Here is a 23,092-nt window from a genome sequence, read left to right on the forward strand (position 1 = left end):
CCTCTTATATGTTTCCCATATTTTGCTACAAGCCACTCTAAAGAAGCTATAAAATGTGTGGTTTCTTTATAGATGGTCAAATAATTAAGCTCCTTTTTATACTTCATAGATAGACAATAGACATACCCTGCTTGTTTGTCAAACAAAAAGAGGACAAGGAGCAATATTAATTAGAAATTAAAAGGATGGTGGAATCGATCAAAACCGAAGCCATCATCGGCATGTTATTGGCTTTTGCATTGATACTGGGCATGGCGTTTGCTGATGAAGAAAAAGATAGGGTGGACAAATGTAAGGGGCAATGCATGCCTTATTGCGAGAACGAGCGACATGCAGATCATGAAAAATGTAACTTCGCTTGCGAAGTTTACTGCGTTGGCAGAAAAGATGTTTTCTTTGGACATGGACCCCCAATTATTATTTCTCGTTCGCAGGACCATTTTGATCCCCCTCAGCAGTGAAGGCATGAAGAATAATGCTTAAAGAATTTTAATACAAAAATAATAATATAGCCGCACACTTTTGTATACACTTTTGTATGAACTGACGTGACATAACGTGATTAGTTGAATGAAAATATAAAATTATGAAACAAATCATGTGGATCATGTACATTCAACTAATTAGTTATTTCACATCAGTATATTAAGATCTTCTTATATTTTGAGTTCTCCTGAACTTTTAAACATTGTATATCATATGTCTCTCGTAATAATGTATAAATATGATCTAACTTCTTTAATTCCTTTATATAAAATATTTTTATGCATGAGTTCTCGACTATATATTATGTTAATATGGTGCCATGTCTCTTTTAATACCATTTTGCCAGATAACTAATATCTGTCTCTAGAAATTTAAATCACTTTCATTTTAATTTTATAATTCAGTCCCGATAAATTTACAATTTTTATGTTGGCCTCTTCAAGTTTATAGCTTTTTCTATAATAACCCCGCTAGACCAAAAGGATCTGCCTTTACTTATAAAAGTATTAATCAACATCATCTGTTGATGATTGTTTGCAAATTATGATTGGATATAAAGAAGACATGGCTTTCCAACTCTATATATAAATAGAAACAAAAGTATAGCAGCGATAGAATCAGGATCAATGAGATGGTAGATTTCATAACTTATAAAATTATCTTTTATTATTTTATTTTACCATTCAATAAATGAATGACAGATAGTACCTAAATACTAATTAGGATATTGATTAAAAAGCTTATCGTTATTCAAAAGAATCTTAGTGCTAAGCTGAATTATGTCGATTGCTTCTTATAATCTTATGTAACCACATATAATTAAGATTTAATTACATCATAATATTTTTATCCAATAAATGCTGATCACAATATCATAAAAAGCTCACCATAAACCTCATCCAACAGAATCCAAATCGAATAGGAAGGCTTTGCAAAATCAAATGCATTCTCCTTGGTGACGAAAACCGAAGACTTCTTAATTTTGTACTAGTTATTTACTTGCCATCAATATTTTCTTTATATTTGCTCAAATTGACCCCCCCGTTTGCATGATTTCTTTGTTACATCACATCGATTTCAATAATTTTATTATAATGCGTGCCCATTCTTTTAAATTGCTTGTGTTTGTACATACATTGAGTAGCGTGTAGATTTGGGAATAACTCATGTTAAAGTTTTAAACTTTTAATGTGCTAGGAGTACAAAAAAGCAATTCTTCATTTATTTTTCCTATATTTAATTTTACGTTGAGTTTGTTTCTAAATTACGTATATTTGAGAGTATTTTTGCTTTATTTAATAAAACACTAAAAAATTAAAAGATGTCATACATTATAATATTCTCATCTTATGTACACTAATATAGAAACTTTTGTAATATATAGATAAAGTATTTATAGTTTTTTCTATTTACTATTTTACTTCTTATCATATCATCTTCTAAAATTGTTCCATTTTCTTTCCGCAACCCTGTATATATTCTCTCCATATTTTTCTCCAAACCATTCGAATTTCGAAACACCAATTAGACCCTTGCCCCTTACATATAAACAAAAATTCCAAAACCAGATCTCTTTTAATTAATTAACACATCAACGAAGAAAAAAATAGTTTTAAAATTTTCGAAAACCGAAAGTGAATTGTAATTCAGGCAGCAAAAAGGGGACAATGAGCGAAAGCAATTGTGTGGTTTTGATAACTGCAATGATATTACTGATTTGCATGGGCAATTTGAAGGTGAGCCGAGGAGAAAATGCGAAGGCAGGAGACGATATAGATATGAAAGAATGTGTGAATCTATGCATGCCAATCTGTTTTCAGCAAACAAAAGGATCCGATCCTGCATGCGCTCTTGGCTGCCAACTTTTCTGTCACCAAATTGATGGCAATGATGGTAAAGGTGATATTACCGATTTGTTTAGATAATTAATTAAATAAATAAAATCTCCCCTATTTAACTTTTTCACGAAAAAAAAAAAAATTATATCAATGGTGAGAGTGACTGTGGGATATCAACACATGCTATTCAGTTCATTTATAAGAAGAAAAAAGTGTAGCTTCACCAATTATTCAGTTAGCTTTTACTGTATTTTTAAAGATTATGTCAATGAGAAGCTATGTCCTCGTACATTCATTTTTATTAAAATTTTTATTTATTTATGTCTTATTTGTTGCATATTAGATTTGCTTGACTTTTAAGTTATGTAAGCCATAAATGTGATTTTACCAATGAAAAAAAGTCAGATTCAACCGTTAGCTAGCTACTAAAATAATAACGACGACATAAGTGTTTTGAATAATTCTTAAAATATAAAAATTAATACCATAACTGCTCAAATTGTAAGGATTAAATAAATATTTAAGACTATTTAATCAAAATCTCAAACTAATTTTCTTTCCTTTTCATCACAAAGATGATAAGAAAGGGAAGAAGATGCATCAAAATAATATAATTGAAAAAAATATTACTCCAAAAAAAAATTCAATTAAATCATATTGAAAGAAAATGCAGCATAGAAGCCATGAAAATAAATACAGACATCGCGAGCCAACACAACATCAAAATTAAATTTAAGCTGCAGTTTATATTTTGAAAATTAAAATAAATTTAGGGCCCAACCGGGTTCGAACCGGTGACCTCTTGATCTGCAGTCAAATGCTCTACCACTGAGCTATGGACCCAGTTGGCTGTATTCGCTTCCTTTTTAAATATATAACCAATACGAAATACATTCTCTAGTTTTTAAAAGACATTCCGATCCATTTATTATTAATCATGCAAGAAAAAATTTAGTAACTGTATGTCGTATTTGAGTTACATGTTTTTTTTCATATATCTTTTAAAATATTTCTTGCATTTACATATTCTCTCTCTAGATTTTTCCACAAAATTTTCCTCTGAAAACTCTTTATCGTTTCCTTACCAAAATCCTGAAGAGGGAGCTCTTTCTCTCCTTCTTCAGTGGCCTTTCCTTTCCTTTTTTGTTTTTTGTTACAGCCTCCTCATCCTTATGGATTGAGGATGGATGTCTTGTTTTAGCCTCCTCCACTTTCAGGTGTGAGGATGCAAGATCTACTTCAGTTTCTTCCTCCTTCAGCTATGAGTAAGATTGCTATGTGGGATCAATTTTTATAAAAAAATCTAGTTTGGTACCAGTTGGAAACTCTAACTATGTTGATAGATATTGCACCAAAAGAGTCAGGGGATCACGATTGGAGCTTGAACTATCTCTGTACTGTGCTTTTAATTCATGGATATATAGAAGCGTTTCTTCTTGGTCTTCAGTATGGTTTTATGGGTTAATCCAATTGGTCTCCATAATTTGATCTCTGTCATATGTACTAATGATGTGGTACGTGCGAATATTATTGTACTGTTGTTATTTGTTTAATGAAATATTACATTTTCCTGTCAAAAAAAAATAAATTTATTTCTTGCATTAGCAACTCGAATTATGATCAATTTGGTGCAAATATCAATGAATAATTTTTTAAAATAAGACAGATATTACGTAGTTTCAATTGGATTAAAAAAGAAGATCAACACGGTAACTCTAAACCCAACACAATTAATAAACACACGGCACATATTTAATACTATTAATAATAATTATATCATTTAAAATGCATCCAGATGTGTTCATTGGTCTTGTTAACGTGGAATTGATGTATCTCATCACAAATTGCCACCCCGACAGAATTATTCACGTCCTTTGCACATGTATATTACTAGTAATGTTTATTTATTTATTTATTTTTGCATGTAAATCAACATCACTTGTGTCTTCGAGTAAAGGACGTTGGCCCGTTCCCAATAGTCTTTTTTTTTTTTTTTTTTTGATCTTCATCTTTTTAAAGTGAAAAATCTATTACTTGCCATCAATACGATAATCTCTGTCAATATTCTTTGAAAACGCTACGATTGTAATTTTGTAAGCCTTGCGTTCTCCATGTTTTGTTCCAATCCAAATGAAAAGCATAAACACAATCTTTTCCTTATTCATGTTCATTTTCTACCATATAGCGTCAAATTATTATTTCTTGACACTCCTCACCACTACTCAAACAGACTCATCACAAAAATGGATCAATTAATTCTATAATCAAACCAAAAGGTTGAGCTTACGATGATCGCCAAAACCAAAACAAAAATCCTTGGCATGGGTTGTATTGATGGGGAAAGCAGCTAAAGATCCAAAGTGTAACAAAAATTGCATGCAACAATGTATGAAATAGTAAAAGTTAGCCAGCCTTCATGCGAAGCTGCCTGTGAAAGCCATTGCAGTCCCACTGCCACCAAAGAAGACGACAATATGGAGTGTTACCTAGGAAACGAAACCAAAACCGAAACAAGCTTGATTAATTAAATACCCTAACCCTAATATGAAAGTAATTGATAATTAATTTCAACAATAATCAAGAAAATATATACCTAATGACGATCAAAGGTCATAAACCAGCTTAATTATATTAAACTTTGGTGATTAATTTTCCCTTTTAAATCTTTATTCGATTAGATGTATTGATCATGTGCACGCATGCATGGATCAGCCAGTGTACAATGTGCCTTTTTTTAGTGGTGTGGTGTGTAGAGCAAACAGTGAAATCATCTCCAATTACCTCTAATAATGTTGCAGATAAATGTGATGTTTAGAGATAACTTCGATCCTTTTTACTGATATAATAATGAGTTTGGTTTATCTTATCATAAAAATCTCATTATTGTAATCTTGTACCACTATATATAAAGTAATATTTTACATCAATGAAATTGATTCTTTTCTCAATATTTCTTATATGTGTTGGTTTGTTACTTGTAGCTTTTCTTTTCCCCCCCTTTTTTTTAGTATGTGATATCATTGAAATCATGTCTTCACATTTTTGTTGATAGCTAATTCGATCTTAGAAATAAATTAAAGTACTTGTTGTACATGCTTCAAGCATACATGTTCAATGGCTCATCTTCTATGCCCCATTTTTTTGTTATATAATTGACGCGGTGGGTAATAAAAAGGAAGAGTATTTCTTGTTGTCTAACCTTAAGAAGTAGAGGCTAATTAATAGTTTAATCACTTTGTCGTCAAGTAATTTTAGAAGAAGTGAGAATTGAATGTCAATCTAATTCAAATGACTTAATAACTTGAGAGATTTAAAAATAATGTTTGACATTGACGTTACAAATAACAAAATTATCAAGAAAAAAAAATAAATGAGAAGTTTTATTAATTTAACAGGTGAATATGATAATAATAAAATCTTTACTATATGTAGCAATAAGATAAATTCACTTCTTAAGTTAACTCAAATGAAAAAAAAAAATATTGAATAACAATCAAACCATTATACATTTTTAAACGGGTTACTGTTTGTTTTGGCAATTTTACGGCCATTTTGGGCTAAAACCTACATCAAAAGTCCTTCAAGATTTTATTGCTTAATCTAAATTTGGTAATTTAGGGCACAAATACAGAAGATATGGGTACAAAACTGCAAAGTGATCCCATTGCAGAAACTCTCATGGGACTGGTTCAACTTGCAACCCTAAATCTAAAATTGACCAAACATATAACATCAAAAGGCATATTGACTATTTTCAATAAGGGTATATTTGTTTGCTTTTAACATTTTAAGGAAAGAATGATGCCACAGTGTGCATCGAGGATCTAGTTTAAATGTTACATTATCATGTTGACTTACCACTTTATAAAATATGTTATTTGTGCACTATAAGCAAACTAGTCCATAAGAGGCTCCTCTCAAATTGAGCTATTATTTTCTTACAAAGCTGCCTAAATAACTCTATTAGTTCAGACCTCATATATTTATACTTAGATTTATCTTCAAATATTAGATGAGAATTAGAGTTTTTTTTTTTTTTTTTTAATGCATGCGCAAGATGACTGGAACCTTCTGAAAAGGAGAATATTTATATATACAAATTACATACTCTTACACAAATTTTGAAAAGAACATATATTAGACTAATGATACAACTCAACTGCATCAATTTAAATAAAGAGAAATTGTATTCCTAATATTATTCTAATTTTTTATTTTACATACAAAAAAGAATGCTAATGTCATCTCAGATAATTTTACACAATTTATACAAGTTTATATTTATTTGTTAAATTGAAGTAAAAAACAATTAAATGGATAAACATAAAAATATAAAATTCTAGATACCCTACACGTCCCTTTCTATCATTTTATTAAACAAGCTCGGGGCTAGCATGCGCCACTAGGTACATATATTACTTAAACATAGTACCTACGCAATCTAAAACTTATTTATTTATTTGTGCATATAATTACTTTTAATTATTTATTGGGATTATCCTATCTTTTTATTTTTTATTTTTCAACGTTTTTGGCTTTTACCCCAAAGATCCCCAACCGAAATCGCGCGGCTCAGAAACAGTGAAATCATCAAACTATGCGCTGTGTTCCACATGTGTAGGTTAGCAAACGGACGATACAAAATTCTACCTTGCGCCCACATTGAATGTTGCTCAAAAAAACCTAGGCAAAAAGAACTCCACCTCTTCTCTCTCTCTCTTGGGGCTTGGTTCTTTTGAAGGCAAATCTTTTCAAAGTCTCTAGGAGAAATTACCAGGTTCTGTTCTTTTCTGTTTACATTTTTGTTACTAGTATCAGTTTCTTTGCTTTAATGTTAGCTTCAATTCACAAGCAAGGAAAACCCTTATAAGTTCTCCTCACTTCAATTCTTTTTCTAGGGTTTTCATTTGCAAATACCCACTTGAGTGTTTCGTTGTAACTTCAACAATTAATTGAACAATGTCATGAGTTTGAGTTGTAGTCTTAGGTTACTGGGTTTAGTTATGAGATTGTTGTAATTGTGGAAATTTTGTTGTTTTAGATGGGTAATAATAGTAATAATAATGTGGAAATACCCAAATGGCTGCAAGGGTTGCCATTGGCACCTGTGTTTTATCCAACTGATACTGAATTTGCTGACCCAATTGCTTACATATCAAGAATTGAGAAGGAGGCTAGTGCTTTTGGGATATGTAAAATTGTCCCACCGTTGCCAAAACCCTCGAAGAAATATGTTTTTGGTAACTTGAATAAGTCACTCTCAAAGTGCTCGGAATTGGGTTCCGATGTGAATTTGCCTGATGCTGGTACTGTGGCGACAGTGGGTTGTTGTGAACGTGGTAACGAGGGGGAGGCTAGGGCAGTTTTTACAACTAGACACCAGGAGTTGGGGCAGAGTGTGAAAAGAATTAAAGGGGTTGATAATAAAGATAATCTGCAGTTAGGTGCACAAAAGCAAGTATGGCAAAGTGGGGAGGTTTATACCTTGGAACAGTTTGAGTCCAAGTCAAAGGCTTTTGCACGGAGTTTATTGAGTGTGATTAAGGAGGTTTCACCATTAGTTATCGAAGCGTTGTTTTGGAAGGCAGCCTCAGAGAAGCCTGTATATGTGGAGTATGCGAATGATGTGCCCGGGTCAGGTTTTGGAGAACCGGAGGGTCAATTTCGCTATTTTCATAGACGGAGGAGAAAGGTGACGTCTTGGAAATCATATCGGAACAGAGGAAAGGCTGATGAAAAGAATATTGAACTAGAAAGTGCCAGAAATTGCCATAATGATCAGATTACACATTCTTGTGATAAGAACGATTTAGAGACCCCCACCTCATCTACGCCTTCATCAACTCTTCCATTTGATGAAAATTCACGATCTTCTAGACGAAAGAGTGTAACTGGTAGTAATGATGTGGAAGGAACGGCTGGTTGGAAGCTCTCAAACAGCCCTTGGAATCTGCAAGTCATTTCACGCTCACCTGGATCACTGACACGTTTCATGCCAGATGATATCCCAGGTGTTACTTCTCCCATGGTTTATATTGGTATGCTGTTCAGCTGGTTTGCCTGGCATGTTGAAGATCATGAGCTTCACAGCATGAATTTCCTTCACACTGGTGCTCCAAAGACTTGGTATGCCATCCCGGGAGACTATGCATTTACTTTTGAGGAAGTTATTCGCAATGAGGCTTATGGTGGTGACATTGACCGATTAGGTATGTCAACTTTTAATTCATTTTACTGTCAGATGTTGCATAATAAATCTCTGTGTTATAGAAAGATGGAAAAAAAAATCTAGCATTTCTACAACACTGGGTTTATCTTCACTGGACTGGGGAAAAAAAGAAAAAATCTGCAACTCCATGTTCTTGGTGTGTCAAATTAGGTTACCCCCTGATAGATGGACCTCATCTTGTTGGGATAACAATTTTGGACCTGGTCAGTATTTTGTGTTTTATGTGGGTAGATAAATTTTGATAAATCCTAAACTTACAGTCCTATTTTAGTTCATTGATTAATATGCTTACAACAGTCTTACATTATTATATAGACTAAAGAATTGTCGTTGCTTTAGGCATATTTCTCAGTCTGACCATTGACCAGTGGCTTTTTGGTAGAATTCTTCTTTTTATGTTGGAATTTGTTAATTCCATATCATTTTGGTAGCTAAATCCCAGTTTCCTGTATTGCCAGCTGCTCTCTCATTACTGGGTGAGAAGACAACTCTCATATCACCCGAAGTAATTGCTGCATCGGGCATTCCTTGTTGTAGGTGAGTTGCATTATTATTATTTTTCTCAAAATTAATGGCAAATTCGTCACTTTCTGATGTTCTTTTAGCATTTATGAGTTCATGGATGTGATCAATTTAGTTTGCCATGCATAAAACTGGCTAGGGTTGATTTGTGCTGATAGTGTTGTTGAAGTTCTACTTATGCCTATTATGGTTTCTCTTTTAGGTTAGTTCAGAATCCTGGTGAATTTGTTGTGACTTTTCCACGGGCTTACCATGCAGGATTCAGCCACGGTAATTGCTTTACAGTTTGGTTGCACATTTACAAGATCATTTCGACATCTTCGCTGTTATGACTCCCCAAATGGCAATTGGTATATGGTCAAATGGTTTGTTAATACAAGCAAATTGGAATATACAAATCTTAGAATATTTGGGTTGATGCATGGTTTGTTGAATGTCAATATATGTTCCAAAAAAAAAAAGACGTGAAGGGTTTAGCTCAAATGTTCAGTCTTTACATGGTTGTAAACTAAGATTGGTAAGATTCCAGTCCTTTTCGTAGGAACCTAAATCATTAACTATATACGTGAGGAGTTTGTATAAATAAGATTTTGTTTGTGGCCGTTACCACATCCATGTGTCAGCTATATGGGTGCTGAAAAAGTAGTCTGAAAGTTTTTCACTCTTTACCTCGGAGTACATAGTGTTATAGCACAAATTTCAAAGTTGGCATTTCACAAGTTGATCATACGAGAACAATATTGTTAAACTTTAATTTCATCAGAAGAAGTAAAATAGAGTAGCAATATTAAGTAGACAATAGTCCTGACTGAAAGAGCTGCTGGCTTCTGATTTTATTTATTTAAGAATTGCATGCAAGTTTAAATTTCAACGAGAGGTTATGTTCTCATCTACTAATAATACTGTAAACGTTTACATGATTAGGTGATGTTGATTTTACATGTTCATTTAGAGAATAAAATTGTTGTCACTTCCACAACTGTCATTAAATTAATCTTTATCCTGCCCTTAAAATTTTTTGAATTGAATGTATTGTTGCTGAGATGCTTTCCATACGCTGCAGCAGGAAGGATTTTCCTGAAGTTTACATTTCACTCTTTCTACATCATTAATTTTTTCAAGGATTACATAGCTTTCTTTCTCCAACCTAGGTTTTAATTGTGGGGAAGCTGCTAACTTTGGAACTCCACAGTGGCTTATGGTGGCTAAGGAAGCTGCAGTTCGAAGAGCTGCTATGAATTATCTTCCTATGCTTTCCCATCAGCAGCTGCTATACCTGTTGACCATGTCATTTATTTCAAGGTGAGTTTGTATCCTACATGCATGCTTTATAATTGATATGTTCCTCAGTTGAGTAATATTGATTGAAATTATAATTGATATGTTCCCAAGTTGAGTAAATATTGAGTGAAATTATCACATTTTCATAGCTTCAGCGACTTGCTCTATAAAGTTTTGTACATTCGTAATTTTCATTATTGTCCTTTATCGAATGTAATGAATGGTTACCAGCCTACCCCTATACCTGATGAATTGCTAAAACTCTTTTTTAAAAAAAAAAAAATATTATGGGATTTGGTTGTGTGTTGGGTCCAGAATGTCTTTCAAATGATTTCTGGCTTGGCAGGCTGAGAAGGAAGTTATGGCTGATTTAGAAAGAACAATCTTTATAGACGAATAGTAATCAGGTCCTGATTCACGCTCACGAAGACTTCTTTCTGTGCATAAATAGCTTAGTCCATATGTATTGCCTGTGCCTATGTAATTGTTGACTTTATTTTTCTTTTTTGGGGCTATTTGGCTATTCATTGCTTTAATCTTTATGTATCTTTAATTCTTAAATTACTTTAGTTACATGGTTTCAATGGTAATTGAGTTAAATTATTTTGAGTTACTGTAGACTGCACTCATCTTCCTTTGAAAGAAATTGCAATTTATGTTGAACTGCACTAGAGCTCAATGGATCTAGTTCTGTTGAGAGTGTTTTCTACAATACAGGACGTTATGGATTCTGAGAAGTTTGATCTCTGAATTAGTCAAATCATTCTGTGGTTGTGCCCTTCTTATTGTGTCTATAAAGATATAATTTGACACATCTTATTAATTGTTTCTCATTTTTCTTGTACTGTATTTGTTCTGATGGCAGGGTGCCAAGATCCTTATTGCCAGGTGCTCGGAGTTCACGGTTGAGAGATCGTCAGAAGGAAGAAAGAGAGCTGTTAGTGAAAAAGGCTTTTGTAGAAGATATTTTAAAAGAAAACAACATATTGTCTGTTCTTCTTGGACGACAATCAACTTTTAATGCTGTACTATGGAATGCTGATTTGTTACCATGTCAAAGCAAAGAGTCTCAAATGCCCTCTGCAAATGAAACGGTTTCTACCACACCTGGAGAAACTGTTCCCAATAATCCTTATGAGAAACACAATGATCACAATAATCTGCTTGATGAGATGAACGTGTATATGGAAGCTCTAAATGATCCGTATATGGGTGATGATGACATCTCACGGGATTTTCACATTGATTCTGGAGCACTGGCATGCGTAGCTTGTGGGATTCTAGGTTTTCCATTTATGTCTGTGGTACAACTGTCTGAGAGGGCATCGATTGAACTGCTTGCTGATTTGGTTAAAGAAGGACCTGGAGTTTCAGAATTAAAAAATACTCATCACCATACAAACCTTGATGGCTCTGTAAAGAGCTCTGTTTCAGGTATTCTGCCACCTACTTTATCCGATAATTTGCCATCACTCTCAGCTATTTCCTGCCTTTTCTTCTATGATTCTAGCATCAGTTTAGAATTTAGGACTACAAATTTCTTGCTAAAATTAAAGTTTATCAACCTGATACTCTACACTTCAGGAAAGATTTGAAAAAAATAAAATTGAAAGAAAAATGATGAATCCTGTGTATGTTTAAATCTAATATTGTTAGCCACTGTAGAATAGTTTAAATCTTAGATTCTGCAGATCTTTTGGACATTTGGAGGTGTTCTGCATCAGTTTGTCAGTGAAATAAATAATAATTAATTGCTGTGGTGTAAAGAAGTGCCTGTATGATTCTGGCAATCATTTTACTAATCTTTCATTTTTGCAATTTTGGGTGTTCACTTTCTAGATTAAATTGAGTATGAAACTAGGGTGTTAATGTTTGAATGATTTTTGTATTTATTTAATGTTCCAATATGTCTATCTGATTTAGGACTTTCAATCTGCTAATATTGTTAGTTACCATACAGAACTTGGTCAAAGAAAGGTCATGATTCTTTAATAGTAAATATAGCGTCTGTCTTGATCATTATTCTTATAATTTAAACTTGTACTATCATATGGAGATGCACGAGCTGATGTATCAAATTTAATTACACACGAAGAAATCTTTTTGGGATGCAAGGGGTGTAAATTTTTCATTTGTTGGCGAGAATTAAAGTTTATGAGACACAATCCTTAGCCCTAAAATAATTCTGATATCTCTTGATATGAGCAGATGAAAATAGGATTAATTAACATCATCACCAACTGGACTTCAAAGTGGCTAAATAGCATGCCTTGTGTTTTATTTTTGCAGATGATCTTTCCCTTGTTCCTGATATTTCTCTGCTTCAAAAGGATTTGTCGGTACCCTCGATAACCAAGTCCAGTAGGATATGGAACACTTCTAATAAGTATTTGAGACCCCGGATTTTCTGCCTCGAGCACGCTGCTCAGATTGAGGAGATATTGCAGTCTAAAGGTGGAGCAGAGATCCTTGTCATTTGTCATTCAGGTGAGGCTGCCTTTAAGTCTATAGTTGACTGGTTCAAAAATTGACTGACTTTACGAGTTTTCCCCTTAACAGTTTTGTTTCCAAAGGACAGGCTAGATTTTGCTGAATTATCCAAATTTTAATTTGTTTTATTTGTGGAAAGAGGCATTCAGTCGAAATCAATTCCCTTTTTTTGTGTCACAATCACATCATGCCGTTAGTTAACCCATCATTATCACTCCAAGACCAACGATAGCACCAATTCCTGGCTTTCATATTTTCTATTGATTGTGAACTGAGTTTGTAACTTTAATAATTAATTCTTGTAGACTATCAGAAAATAAAAGCACATGCAGCAGCTGTTGCTGAGGAAATTGGCAGCCCTTTCAATTATATTGATGTTCCCCTAGATGCTGCATCTGAGGAAGATCTGCATTTGATTGATCTTGCAATTGATGATGGAGAACTTGATGAATGTAGAGAAGACTGGACCTCAAAACTGGGTATCAACTTACGACATTGCGTCAAGGTTAGAAAGAACTCACCATCTATGCGTGTTCAGCATGCATTGTCACTGGGTGATTTGTTCTCCGAGAAAAGTCTTAGCTCAGATTTCTCCAAAATCAAATGGCAGTTTAGAAGATCTCGCTCAAAAATTAAGCTTTATGGCCGAGCCCACTCTAAACCATGCCAGAACATTGAGATAAAGAAAGATGAAGTAACAGGGCGAAAGTTAGATGGCGCCACTGTTAAAAAAGAAGAAAAACTTATTCAGTATTCAAGAAGGAAATTTAAGCAGAAACCAGATTTGTCAACTGGGGCATGTGGGGACCAGGTACACCCTAGAGAGCTCCTGCCAGAAGTTTCTGCTGCCACTTGTGACCATCTTGATGGGCATAATAGAAGTGATTTTGAAATTAACCCTGATGGTACTGGGAATAGTGGAAGCATTTCTGCTGGGTCCATTCACTCTCCTATTGGGATGTCCGAAGGGCTGCATGACATCCCTGTCCGTGAAGCAACTAGCAATTTGAGTTTGAATTACTCGCCTTCACGGGTGGCAGATTCACTTGCAACTGCTACTTTAGTGGTAGATAGCATTGTGCAGAATGATACTGAATCAATGAAGGAATTAAATATCGAGGGTGATATTTTTCACATGGCAACATGCAAAAGTGCCGAGATGCAACAAAACAGTGGCACTGATGTAACTAGTGAGGAAACTGAAATTTCTCACCATACCGTTGCATCTAATGAGGGATCTATAATAATGAGATCGGATCAAATTACAGAAAGTATGACCATCAAGAATGAGAAATGTAATCTGGCTTCTGAGGGACATTGTAGGAAAGTGGCTGATAAGGATGTTTTGATGATTGAGGTTTCCGGTCTTGCTAACTCTGCAAGTTTTCGTGTTGCTTCTTCACCTCTGAGGAGTCTTGATGCACAGATTGAGAACTTAGCTCCGGATAATTCCTGTATGATTAGTGAAGCATGTGACCATCTGATTTCTGACAATGAAGTGCGGCAAAATGTGCAATCTACTAATGGAGGCAATGATGTGGAACCCATTTCATGTGATCATAAGCTGATAGATGAGCCTCCTGCCTCAACAGGTGAAAGTTGTGAGGATATGAGAGAAATAAGCACTGCAGAGTCTTTACAGGATAATTTGCAGCATGAGAGAAATATTGGAAATGGATCTAATGAGGAACTTGTTTCCAGTTCTGTTACAATGATGATTCAGCCTACTTCCGCTCCAATGGAAATTTCAGAAGTTCCAAGCAAGGAATGTGCTGCAGCAGACTTGCTCAATGTTGGGACCAAACAGAAACTTATCTCAAGTTGTGTTTCGCGGATGGAAGTAGATCAGCCTTCCCCACTCAAGGTTGGAGGATGTTCTGAAGTTCCAATAGAAATTTGTACCAAAGAAGACTCAGGTGCTGATATGACGTTAGACCCTAGAACACGGCTGCAAAATCATACTACTGCTGAAGCTATTATGGATGAGCTTGTTTGTAATTCTAGTGCACAACTGGAAGAAAATGAGCGTATTCCTACCTCCATAGCAGCATGTTCTGAAGAATCAAATGGTATATTTGCTGAAGAAAAAATGGATTTTGAAATGACAATAGGTACCCAGACAAAAAATGCTGCTAGCGAGGAACCAAAACCTACTTCTTTGATCCCAATAGATCAGCCTATCCCTGCCGTAATCCGAAAGTACTCTAGAACTCGAAGAGAGTCGTACTCTGCTGAAAAATTTTGCAATGGCAATGAAGCATATTCATCAAAAGACAACAAAGAGAGGGGATGCAATGAGCCCAATTTGGAAGATCCCAGCTCTAGCGCTGGAAAAGGAAGAAAAAGGAATAGAGAATTGGAGCGGTTGACAGAAAACAAGTTAAATGGCAGTGGGTTTATCAGGAGTCCTTGTGAAGGATTGAGGTCACGGGCTGGGAAAGATGCAGCTAATACAAGTGAAGTTGACATCAGAAAGATTGCTGAGAAGCGTGCAACAAAGACAATGAGAAACCGTGAAAGTGTTCCAGCGCCTTGCCAGGATAAGAAAAAGATCTTAAAGGGGCATCACAGGTGTGATCTAGATGGCTGCCGCATGAGTTTTGAGACGAAGAGAGAACTATCCTTGCACAAACGCAACCGCTGCCCGCACGAAGGGTGTGGGAAGAGGTTTAGCTCCCACAAATATGCAATAATTCATCAGCGTGTTCATGATGATGAGAGGCCGCTCAAGTGCCCATGGAAAGGTTGCTCTATGTCATTCAAGTGGGCTTGGGCTAGGACTGAGCATATACGGGTGCACACAGGCGAGCGGCCATACAAATGCAAGTTTGAGGGTTGTGGCCTTTCTTTCAGGTTTGTATCTGATATTAGTCGACATAGACGGAAAACAGGGCATTATGAAAACTTATCTGCCTGAAGATATCCTGTAAATTACGCTGGTATTGTAAAATATGGCCACGGGAAATGAAGATTCTGGGGCCAAAGAGGCATTCAGAATCATGTACTATATACAGAACTCTTTTTGAGTGTTGTTTCTTAAATATAGTTTAGGGGTTAGGCCGATCACTTTCTTAGGGCGCATTCTTCAAATTATTTGAATGCAGTGGTAGTTGAAAAGCCTTCTCTTTTTTATCTTTCTGGAATTTTTCATGTTATTTTTTCGTTTTTGGATAAGGAAGGGAAGGTTTCCAGAAAGATTTGTTCAAATCATTTTAGCTTCATAGATTGATTGTCTAGATTGGTCTTCATTTTTAAGCAGGGAATGAAGAAAGGATATGGATGCCGACCGTCATTCATATTGTATCCAAGGGTTGGGAAGATGTCTCTTTTTTTTTTTTTTCAATTGGAATGTGGCAATGTGGATTGTGGAAGATGGCATAATGAGTCTGTTGTAATTTTGACAATGGGTCAAAAGCAGGACATCAATTCTAAAACAATGTCTTCCTCTTTGTCCTTTGACATTTTTTAAATGATTTCCTTCGTGTTTTGTTGACAAAATTGAATATATAAGCACCCCTTTATGCACAAGTCCTAAATGTCTTTTCTTGAATTTACCGTATTTGTCATAAAGCAATAGATAAGAATTGTGTAAAGTCCAGAACTCTCTTCTAGTTTCCGAGTGATTCTTTGCTTACTCCTCTAATCTTTCTTGTGCAAGCTTGTTGAATATATGAATTTTCTTTCTAAATTATCCACAACGAGCTTAAAGCAATCTAACTTCGTAGCATTCACCTTTCATCCACATTGATTCGTAACTGAAAGCATATGAGAAGCAAAATTTTCAACCATTAGATAGAGGCAAACTCTATCTTACATGCATGTAAGATACATGTCTCTCACATGAATAGTGTATATGTGGGACCCATACACTATTCATGTGAGAGGCATGTATCTTACATGCATGTAAGATAGGGGATCCCTTAGATAGATAGAGGGTGGTGTTAAACAAATTTTTGTATTACTTAGTTAAACACATGGCGGTTTATGGTAATGCCACGTCTCACATTTTTTTCATTTTACTTATCTTTACTATAATAATTAAAGTCATGATAATATTTATTTATTACTGAAGGAAAAACAAAAAAAAAACAAAAAATGGCACGTGTGCAATAATTATGATTTATAAAACCCAGCTCATTCATTCATGCAAAAGCAAAACCACAATACAAATACAATCAGTCATTTCTCTCTCTCTCTCTCTCTCTCTAGAAAAAAAGTGAACAAGAGATGGCCGCCGCAGCACCCCCCCCGCCGCCGGCACCGGTACCGGAACCGTCGATGACACTGGTAGACACAGATTCGCGTAACCACCCACTCTTCTCCCGCATCCGTCTGGCCACTCCCGCCGACGTGCCCCACATACACAAACTGATCCACCAAATGGCCGTCTTCGAAAAGCTCACCCACCTCTTCTCCGCCACCGAATCCTCCCTCGCAGCCACCCTCTTCAACTCCCCTCCCTTCACCTCCTTCACCGTCTTGCTTCTGGAAGTCTCGCCTTCCCCCTTCGCTCCACTTCACTCCCCTGCTTCTTCTCCTTCTCCTTACTCGCCTGTCGACCGCATCGTGTACCTCGACCTCCCCCTCGACGACCCGGACCGCGAAACCTTCGCCTCAGACGAAACCCACGACGTTACCGTTGCTGGGTTTGTTTTGTTTTTCCCAAACTACTCCACGTTCCTGGCCAAGCCCGGGTTTTACATTGAGGATATTTTTGTGAGGGAGTGTTATCGGAGGAAGGGTTTTGGGCGAATGCTGCTGTCCGCCGTGGCGAAGCAGGCGGTGAAGATGGGGTACGGGAGAGTTGAATGGATTGTGCTTGATTGGAATGTGAATGCCATCAAGTTTTATGAGGAAATGGGTGCAAAAGTTTTGAGTGAGTGGAGGATTTGTAGGCTCACGGGTGACGCTCTGGGTGCTTATGGTAATGCTAATATTTAAAAGATGGCTTAGGGAATTTGTTGACGCTTGTTGTTTGATGGTGGTTCGCTAATTGTGCCCTTTTGTTTTCTCTAACTGGGGACAGTGAATTTCAAGGCTTTACTTTTTGAGGTTGTAGTGTAATGGATGTGTTTACTATATTATTAATCAAATGTATTGGATTACGTGCCTTTGTTTGTTGTTCCAATCATTGTCATTATGCTTATGAAGTTGTAGCTTTTGTTTGTTTCAATTTAGTAATACCGAATGGTTTTTGTATCATTACTCAGATTCTTTTCTCAAATTATGGTTATGGGGAGGAAAGGTTATTTTCAGTGTTAGCCTCATTTAGTGAATGTAAGGGAATGAGACAGCAGGGTTCCGGGGTTGGGTAGTTTGGGATGTATCTAGGGACCCCTAACAAGGAATTCGGCACCTTTTAATGTGGGAAGGGGTACGGACAAACCCCATATATGTCCAAACCCGAAGGATGGGGTTTATCTGTGTTAGTTAAGAATATGGTCTATTCACATTTGATTAAGTCTGTTTCCTTTTTTAATAACTGCTCAGCCCCTCACTGATACTTTGCCACAACTTGCGGAGCATTAGACTATTTTTCTAGGAGCGAGGAAGGGAGAGAAGAGTAAAAGGAATAATTAGAGGAAGCAGAAGGGAAGGCTGAAATGAAAGGACAGTGATGTTACTTCCTTTTGCCTGTCTTTTAATAAAAGATGATAACTTGGTTGCATATGTTTGTCTATTTGAATAGGATTAGCAGACCGGTTCAAGACCAAGTTTTAGGTTGATTGTTAAATTATCTGAGCCCTTGAACATGCTAGTTTATATAACTCATTTAGCGGATATACACAGTTTAGGTTTATCAACTCCATCTAGTTTAGAAATTGGCTGAGCCCCTGAGCACGCTTCAGCTGGGCTCAAGCTGCTCAACTGAGTGGCCTCAGCTTGAACATATTGAATAGAAGTGGTGATTTGTTCATGCTTCTGTAGCAGCCAAGGTTGGTTACTGGTTGGTCACTAAACTCGGTTATTAGAGATGAGATTTTTCATGATGGACCTAGTTTGTGACAGGCAAACGCTTTCGTTTTGTCAAACTTGGCTGGGAAGTCTTAAGTGTAATCTGATTCATAATTCTGATTGGAGCAATTGAAATATGGTTTGGTTATTCTTCCGGCGGGCTTGACATTTTAACCGATTAGTGGGAAAGCAGGATATTCATATCAATCTCGGTCAAAATTTCAATTCGCTTCCAGGATAAGGCAGGCAAAAGGAATTGTATCCATGATCCATTCTGTACTCGTACAGCCATTTCCAAATGCAATTACATCAGCCGTTGCAGACTGCCTCATTTCGTTTGAACCGAACAAAGTCAATTATCTTTCTTGCTGCATCATGGCTGAGCTGAGGTTTTTAAAAGTCTCACGTTAACAACTGCAGATGTGTCACGGGTTGCTTGCTCTTGTGTCTAATGGCAGTCAAAATTGATACCCTTGTAATACAGCCTAGAGATTTATTTATTTATTTTTATTAATTGAGAATCTCAAATGATACGGTTATAACATAAGCTAAAGTCTATCGAGAACATAACTCAAAAATTAAATACCAATGAGTGGCGAGACATTTATTCTCGTATTACTCTATAAGCATTTATTACATAAGTTTTGATAAAAATAATATTTAGTATTTTTTTAAAAAGATAATTATTTCATAAGCTTCTTTCACTTTTGCAGCGGTTTTTAAAAGTAAGTAATTCCCTACTTTTAATGACCAACCTACAAGATAAGTCATTATATGTTTTTAAAATTCTTATTATAACCCTAATATTTTAACAAAAAGATAATTATATATATATTTTTTTCATAAATCCTTATATATAAATAAAACACAGTTTAAATTTATATATATTTTAGTCATTATAATTATAAAATATTACTTTTGTAGCAAAATTTATCAAACAAATATTTTTTAAACTCACAACTAGTACAATAATATAGTTTACTAAATACTAATTTTTTTTAATTAATAATGTATCCTATTCACACAATATAAATAATTTATTTCATCAATTACCACAATCTAAATTAGCCTTTAGTCTCGGGTTGAGGGACTCGAACCGGGATATTTGGTAGGGCACCATCTGCAACCAGCCAAAGCCTGGTGGCTTATTGACTTTAATTAGATGAAAAATATGGCGAAGTCAGAAAATTTACCGCTTCAACTTCGTGTCCATCATTATATTTACATATTTACATTGATGATGAGAAAGATTGTTCATTAATGGCCAGGCCAAAACTCTGCGTTTTACCAACCAAAACTCTGAAAACCAGTAGTCTTTTTTCTTTTCTTCTAAATTTGCTTTTCTTAAACTCACCAAACAGACAAGAACTATGTGCGCTCTGATGACAAAGACCAGACTGCAAGGCTCCCAGTCATCAGATTCTTCACAACAACAACAACAACAACAAAACATAAATTAAAAACCCAAAAAACAAACAATTAGTGCTCAATTTAATGCGCAAAATAATCTCTGCCAATTCAATCAATCTCGAAAAACACACAATCCCATGTGCAAATCAAAACGCAGCACAGATATGATCACCCCAAGAAGAAGACCTCGCAGCTCACGCCCATCAAAATCTTCATTCAACTCCTCAAAATCCTCTTCAAATGATTCATCATCAGACCCTTCTTCGTCAACCTTAAATTTCAGTAGCACCCACTATTACCACAACTCATCAAATACATCATCTGTAATCAACTCATCATCTTCTCTCCAAACCCTCAAAAAGTCTTTACCCGAAAACCCTCACATTTACCACCTCTCCGAAATCTGCGCCGCCACCAACAACTTTCTCGCCAAGAAGTTCACCTCGTCCTCTGCGTCAGCCTCTTGGCGCGGGACAATTCGCGGGAAAGATGTTATCATCTTTCAACGGAAGCTACGCCGTTCTTTAGATTTGGAGCAGTTGCGTGAACGGCTGTCCGTTATTTGCCGGAGTCATCACAGTAGCTTGATCAAGCTTCTGGGTGCTTGTGTTTCTGGGAATTGTGGGTATCTTGTTTATGAACATGTTTCAGGAGCAAATCTTGCTGATTGTTTGAGGAATCCGAGGAATCCGAGTTTTACTGTCTTGTCCACGTGGCTTTCGCGCATGCAGGTGGCTACTGATCTTGCTCATGGTCTGGATTATATCCATAATTTTTCCGGTCTTCATTCTAATGTTATTCATAATCATGTTAAGAGCAGTAGTATTATTGTTAGCGAAGAAAATGCCGGGTCTTTGTGTGCAAAGATCTGTCATTTTGGGACTGCGGAGTTGTGTGGTGAAGTGAGTGGAAATGAGAGTGGGAAAGTGAACAAAATCGAGGGGACTAGAGGGTACATGGCGCCGGAGTTTCAGGCTTCTGGGGTTGTTACACAGAAGTGTGATGTGTATGCTTTTGGGGTGGTGGTGCTGGAGTTGTTGAGTGGGGAAGAAGTTTTGAAGTTTGTTTTTGATGAAGGGATTGATGGGTATCGGAGGGTTAGTGTGGTAGACAAGGCGAGTGAGGCGGTGGCTGGTGGTGTCGGGGGTGTGAGGAAGTGGGTGGATAGGAGACTGAAGGACTCGTATCCGGTGGAGGTGGCAGAGAAGATGGTGTTGCTGGGGTTGCAGTGTGTGGATGAGGATCCAGGGAAAAGGCCAGATATGAGGCAGGTTACGGGTTTGGTTTCAAAAATGTATTTGGAATCTAAGAACTGGGCTGATAAGATTGGTTTCCCTACTGATTTTTCAGTGTCGATGGCACCTAGATGAGGGTAATTTGGATGCTAATTCTTGATGACTTGGGTCTTAAGTTTCTTTTTGTGGTGATACATTACTGATACATTACTGATACATTGTAGAGTTGAGTTTTTGCTATGATTTCTTCTTCTTTTTCCATACAATTGCAAAGTGATTCTTTATAGATGGAACATTGTAGATACTGTAACTGTTGTGAATAATATATATGAAAAAGTTTATACAATAATCAGATTTGTGGATGAATTTGGTATTTGCATTCTCTCATTTTTTATTTGTCAACACATCCAATCCAAATTTTGAGGGGTTATATATTGTCTGATTCATTTTTGCTGGGTTTGCATTAGATGCCAGAATCCAGTAGTTACTGACAAATCTGGCAATGGCTCAAATTGGCTTAAAACTACAGTAGAATGGATATGAACCGAATGGAAGTTTATGCTCCGTTCTGAATTCTGATTGCTTGGTGTAGAAAGAATAAAAATCCTTTGAACTTCTTAAATTCTTTGTATTGACTCTGAACTTGAGTGTGCAGATATTATCTGAAAGTCTTAGTGGAAGACTCAAGTAGATAGAGCTCTGGTCATTCTCATTGCATTAAACATGGAGAATGATATCTTGAAGCAGAGATCAATTCCTGCTAAGAAATTATCTTGACTACTGTTCTTATGTTGAAGTCAATAAGGTAGACTAAGCTAATCTATGCTGCACATGTAAGCATGCAGTAATGAGCTTGATATGTAAATATTTTAACAGTGAATTGTAAATGGTCAGGCCTTTTTTTTTTGTTTTGGGGGGGGGGGTTGGTGTAGGACTTTTCTTCTCCAAACGAGGATCCCATAACAATTCTTTTACGTTGTTGAATAGAGAAAAGTATAATGAAAGGCAAACAATTGGATTATATTATTGGTTTAAACGAAAAAAAATTCGATAATCATTAATCAGTTGATAGTGTGGCAGTTCTCCCAACCACAACAAGATGCCAAATCATTCAATCAGTGAGCCTCTCTCCCTCTCTCCCCTTTTCAAGTGTCCATAAAGCATGCACAAATGTCAATTAAGCGCACTAGTTACACTTTCATGGCCCTCAATGAAGACCAAACACGTTCTTCAGTCTTCACCTATGAGTCCCATATTTACTTGTCAGTCTTCACCTATGAGGCTATGACTTCCATATTTACTTTTCATTTGACCAATATTTTGCACGTTGTTCAATTTTTGCACAAAATTTTTTTTACATTAGTTGCTCATTTTGTGTTAATTTTTTAACAAAGATTTTTTTTTTCTAAAGTAAAACTTCTATTAGTAAAGTTTGTATGAAAAAAAAAGTTATTTACGAGATTTTTTATATAAAATTTGTAATATTATTTTAATAAATATTTTTTAATAATTATAATATGAAAGGGGTGAAATAAAATTTTGAATAAAATAAAGAATATTTTAAACAATTGAACTCTTTAAAAAATCTACAACTTCCTTTACTTTTAAAAATCTAAAATTTGAATTTTCTTAATATAGGCAAAATA

General features: G+C 35.7%; 3 protein-coding genes and 1 non-coding gene across 4 annotated transcripts; 3 read left to right on the forward strand and 1 right to left on the reverse strand.

Annotated features, from left to right (window-relative positions):
* Positions 1 to 3,095: 3,095 nt before the first annotated feature.
* Positions 3,096 to 3,167, reverse strand: TRNAC-GCA (transfer RNA cysteine (anticodon GCA)). The gene has a single exon. It is a non-coding gene; the product is annotated as a tRNA-Cys (tRNA).
* Positions 3,168 to 6,984: 3,817 nt separating this feature from the next.
* Positions 6,985 to 16,041, forward strand: LOC102606975 (lysine-specific demethylase ELF6). Its single transcript, XM_006485582.4, has 7 exons — positions 6,985 to 8,533; positions 9,012 to 9,090; positions 9,278 to 9,345; positions 10,227 to 10,377; positions 11,222 to 11,790; positions 12,646 to 12,843; positions 13,152 to 16,041. Exons 1-7 carry the CDS (start codon positions 7,366 to 7,368, stop codon positions 15,761 to 15,763), a joined length of 4,845 nt encoding a protein of 1,614 aa, XP_006485645.1. The 5' UTR covers positions 6,985 to 7,365; the 3' UTR covers positions 15,764 to 16,041.
* Positions 16,042 to 16,987: 946 nt separating this feature from the next.
* LOC102606670 (probable acetyltransferase NATA1-like) lies at positions 16,988 to 18,019 on the forward strand. Its single transcript, XM_006485581.4, has one exon. It carries the CDS (start codon positions 17,074 to 17,076, stop codon positions 17,785 to 17,787), a length of 714 nt encoding a protein of 237 aa, XP_006485644.1. The 5' UTR covers positions 16,988 to 17,073; the 3' UTR covers positions 17,788 to 18,019.
* A 2,044-nt stretch (positions 18,020 to 20,063) lies between these two features.
* Positions 20,064 to 21,828, forward strand: LOC102631393 (lysM domain receptor-like kinase 3). The gene has a single exon (XM_025100850.2). The coding sequence runs from the start codon at positions 20,349 to 20,351 to the stop codon at positions 21,579 to 21,581; it is 1,233 nt and encodes a 410-aa protein (XP_024956618.1). The 5' UTR covers positions 20,064 to 20,348; the 3' UTR covers positions 21,582 to 21,828.
* The last annotated feature ends 1,264 nt before the right edge of the window (positions 21,829 to 23,092 follow it).

This window comes from Citrus sinensis, chromosome 4 (genome assembly GCF_022201045.2).
Source record: "Citrus sinensis cultivar Valencia sweet orange chromosome 4, DVS_A1.0, whole genome shotgun sequence".
NCBI classification, from domain to species: domain Eukaryota; kingdom Viridiplantae; phylum Streptophyta; class Magnoliopsida; order Sapindales; family Rutaceae; genus Citrus; species Citrus sinensis.

What these genes read in the sequence shown, in the direction of transcription:
- LOC102606975 (XM_006485582.4), top strand. Translation starts at nt 7,366, where the DNA reads ATGGGTAATAATAGTAATAATAATGTGGAAATACCCAAATGGCTGCAA. An exon ending in ACCATGTCATTTATTTCAAG is followed by an intron (nt 10,378 to 11,221) that starts GTGAGTTTGTAT and finishes TTCTGATGGCAG; the next exon opens with GGTGCCAAGATCCTTATTGC. An exon ending in CCTTGTCATTTGTCATTCAG is followed by an intron (nt 12,844 to 13,151) that starts GTGAGGCTGCCT and finishes TAATTCTTGTAG; the next exon opens with ACTATCAGAAAATAAAAGCA.
- LOC102606670 (XM_006485581.4), top strand. Translation starts at nt 17,074, where the DNA reads ATGGCCGCCGCAGCACCCCCCCCGCCGCCGGCACCGGTACCGGAACCG.
- LOC102631393 (XM_025100850.2), top strand. Translation starts at nt 20,349, where the DNA reads ATGTGCAAATCAAAACGCAGCACAGATATGATCACCCCAAGAAGAAGA.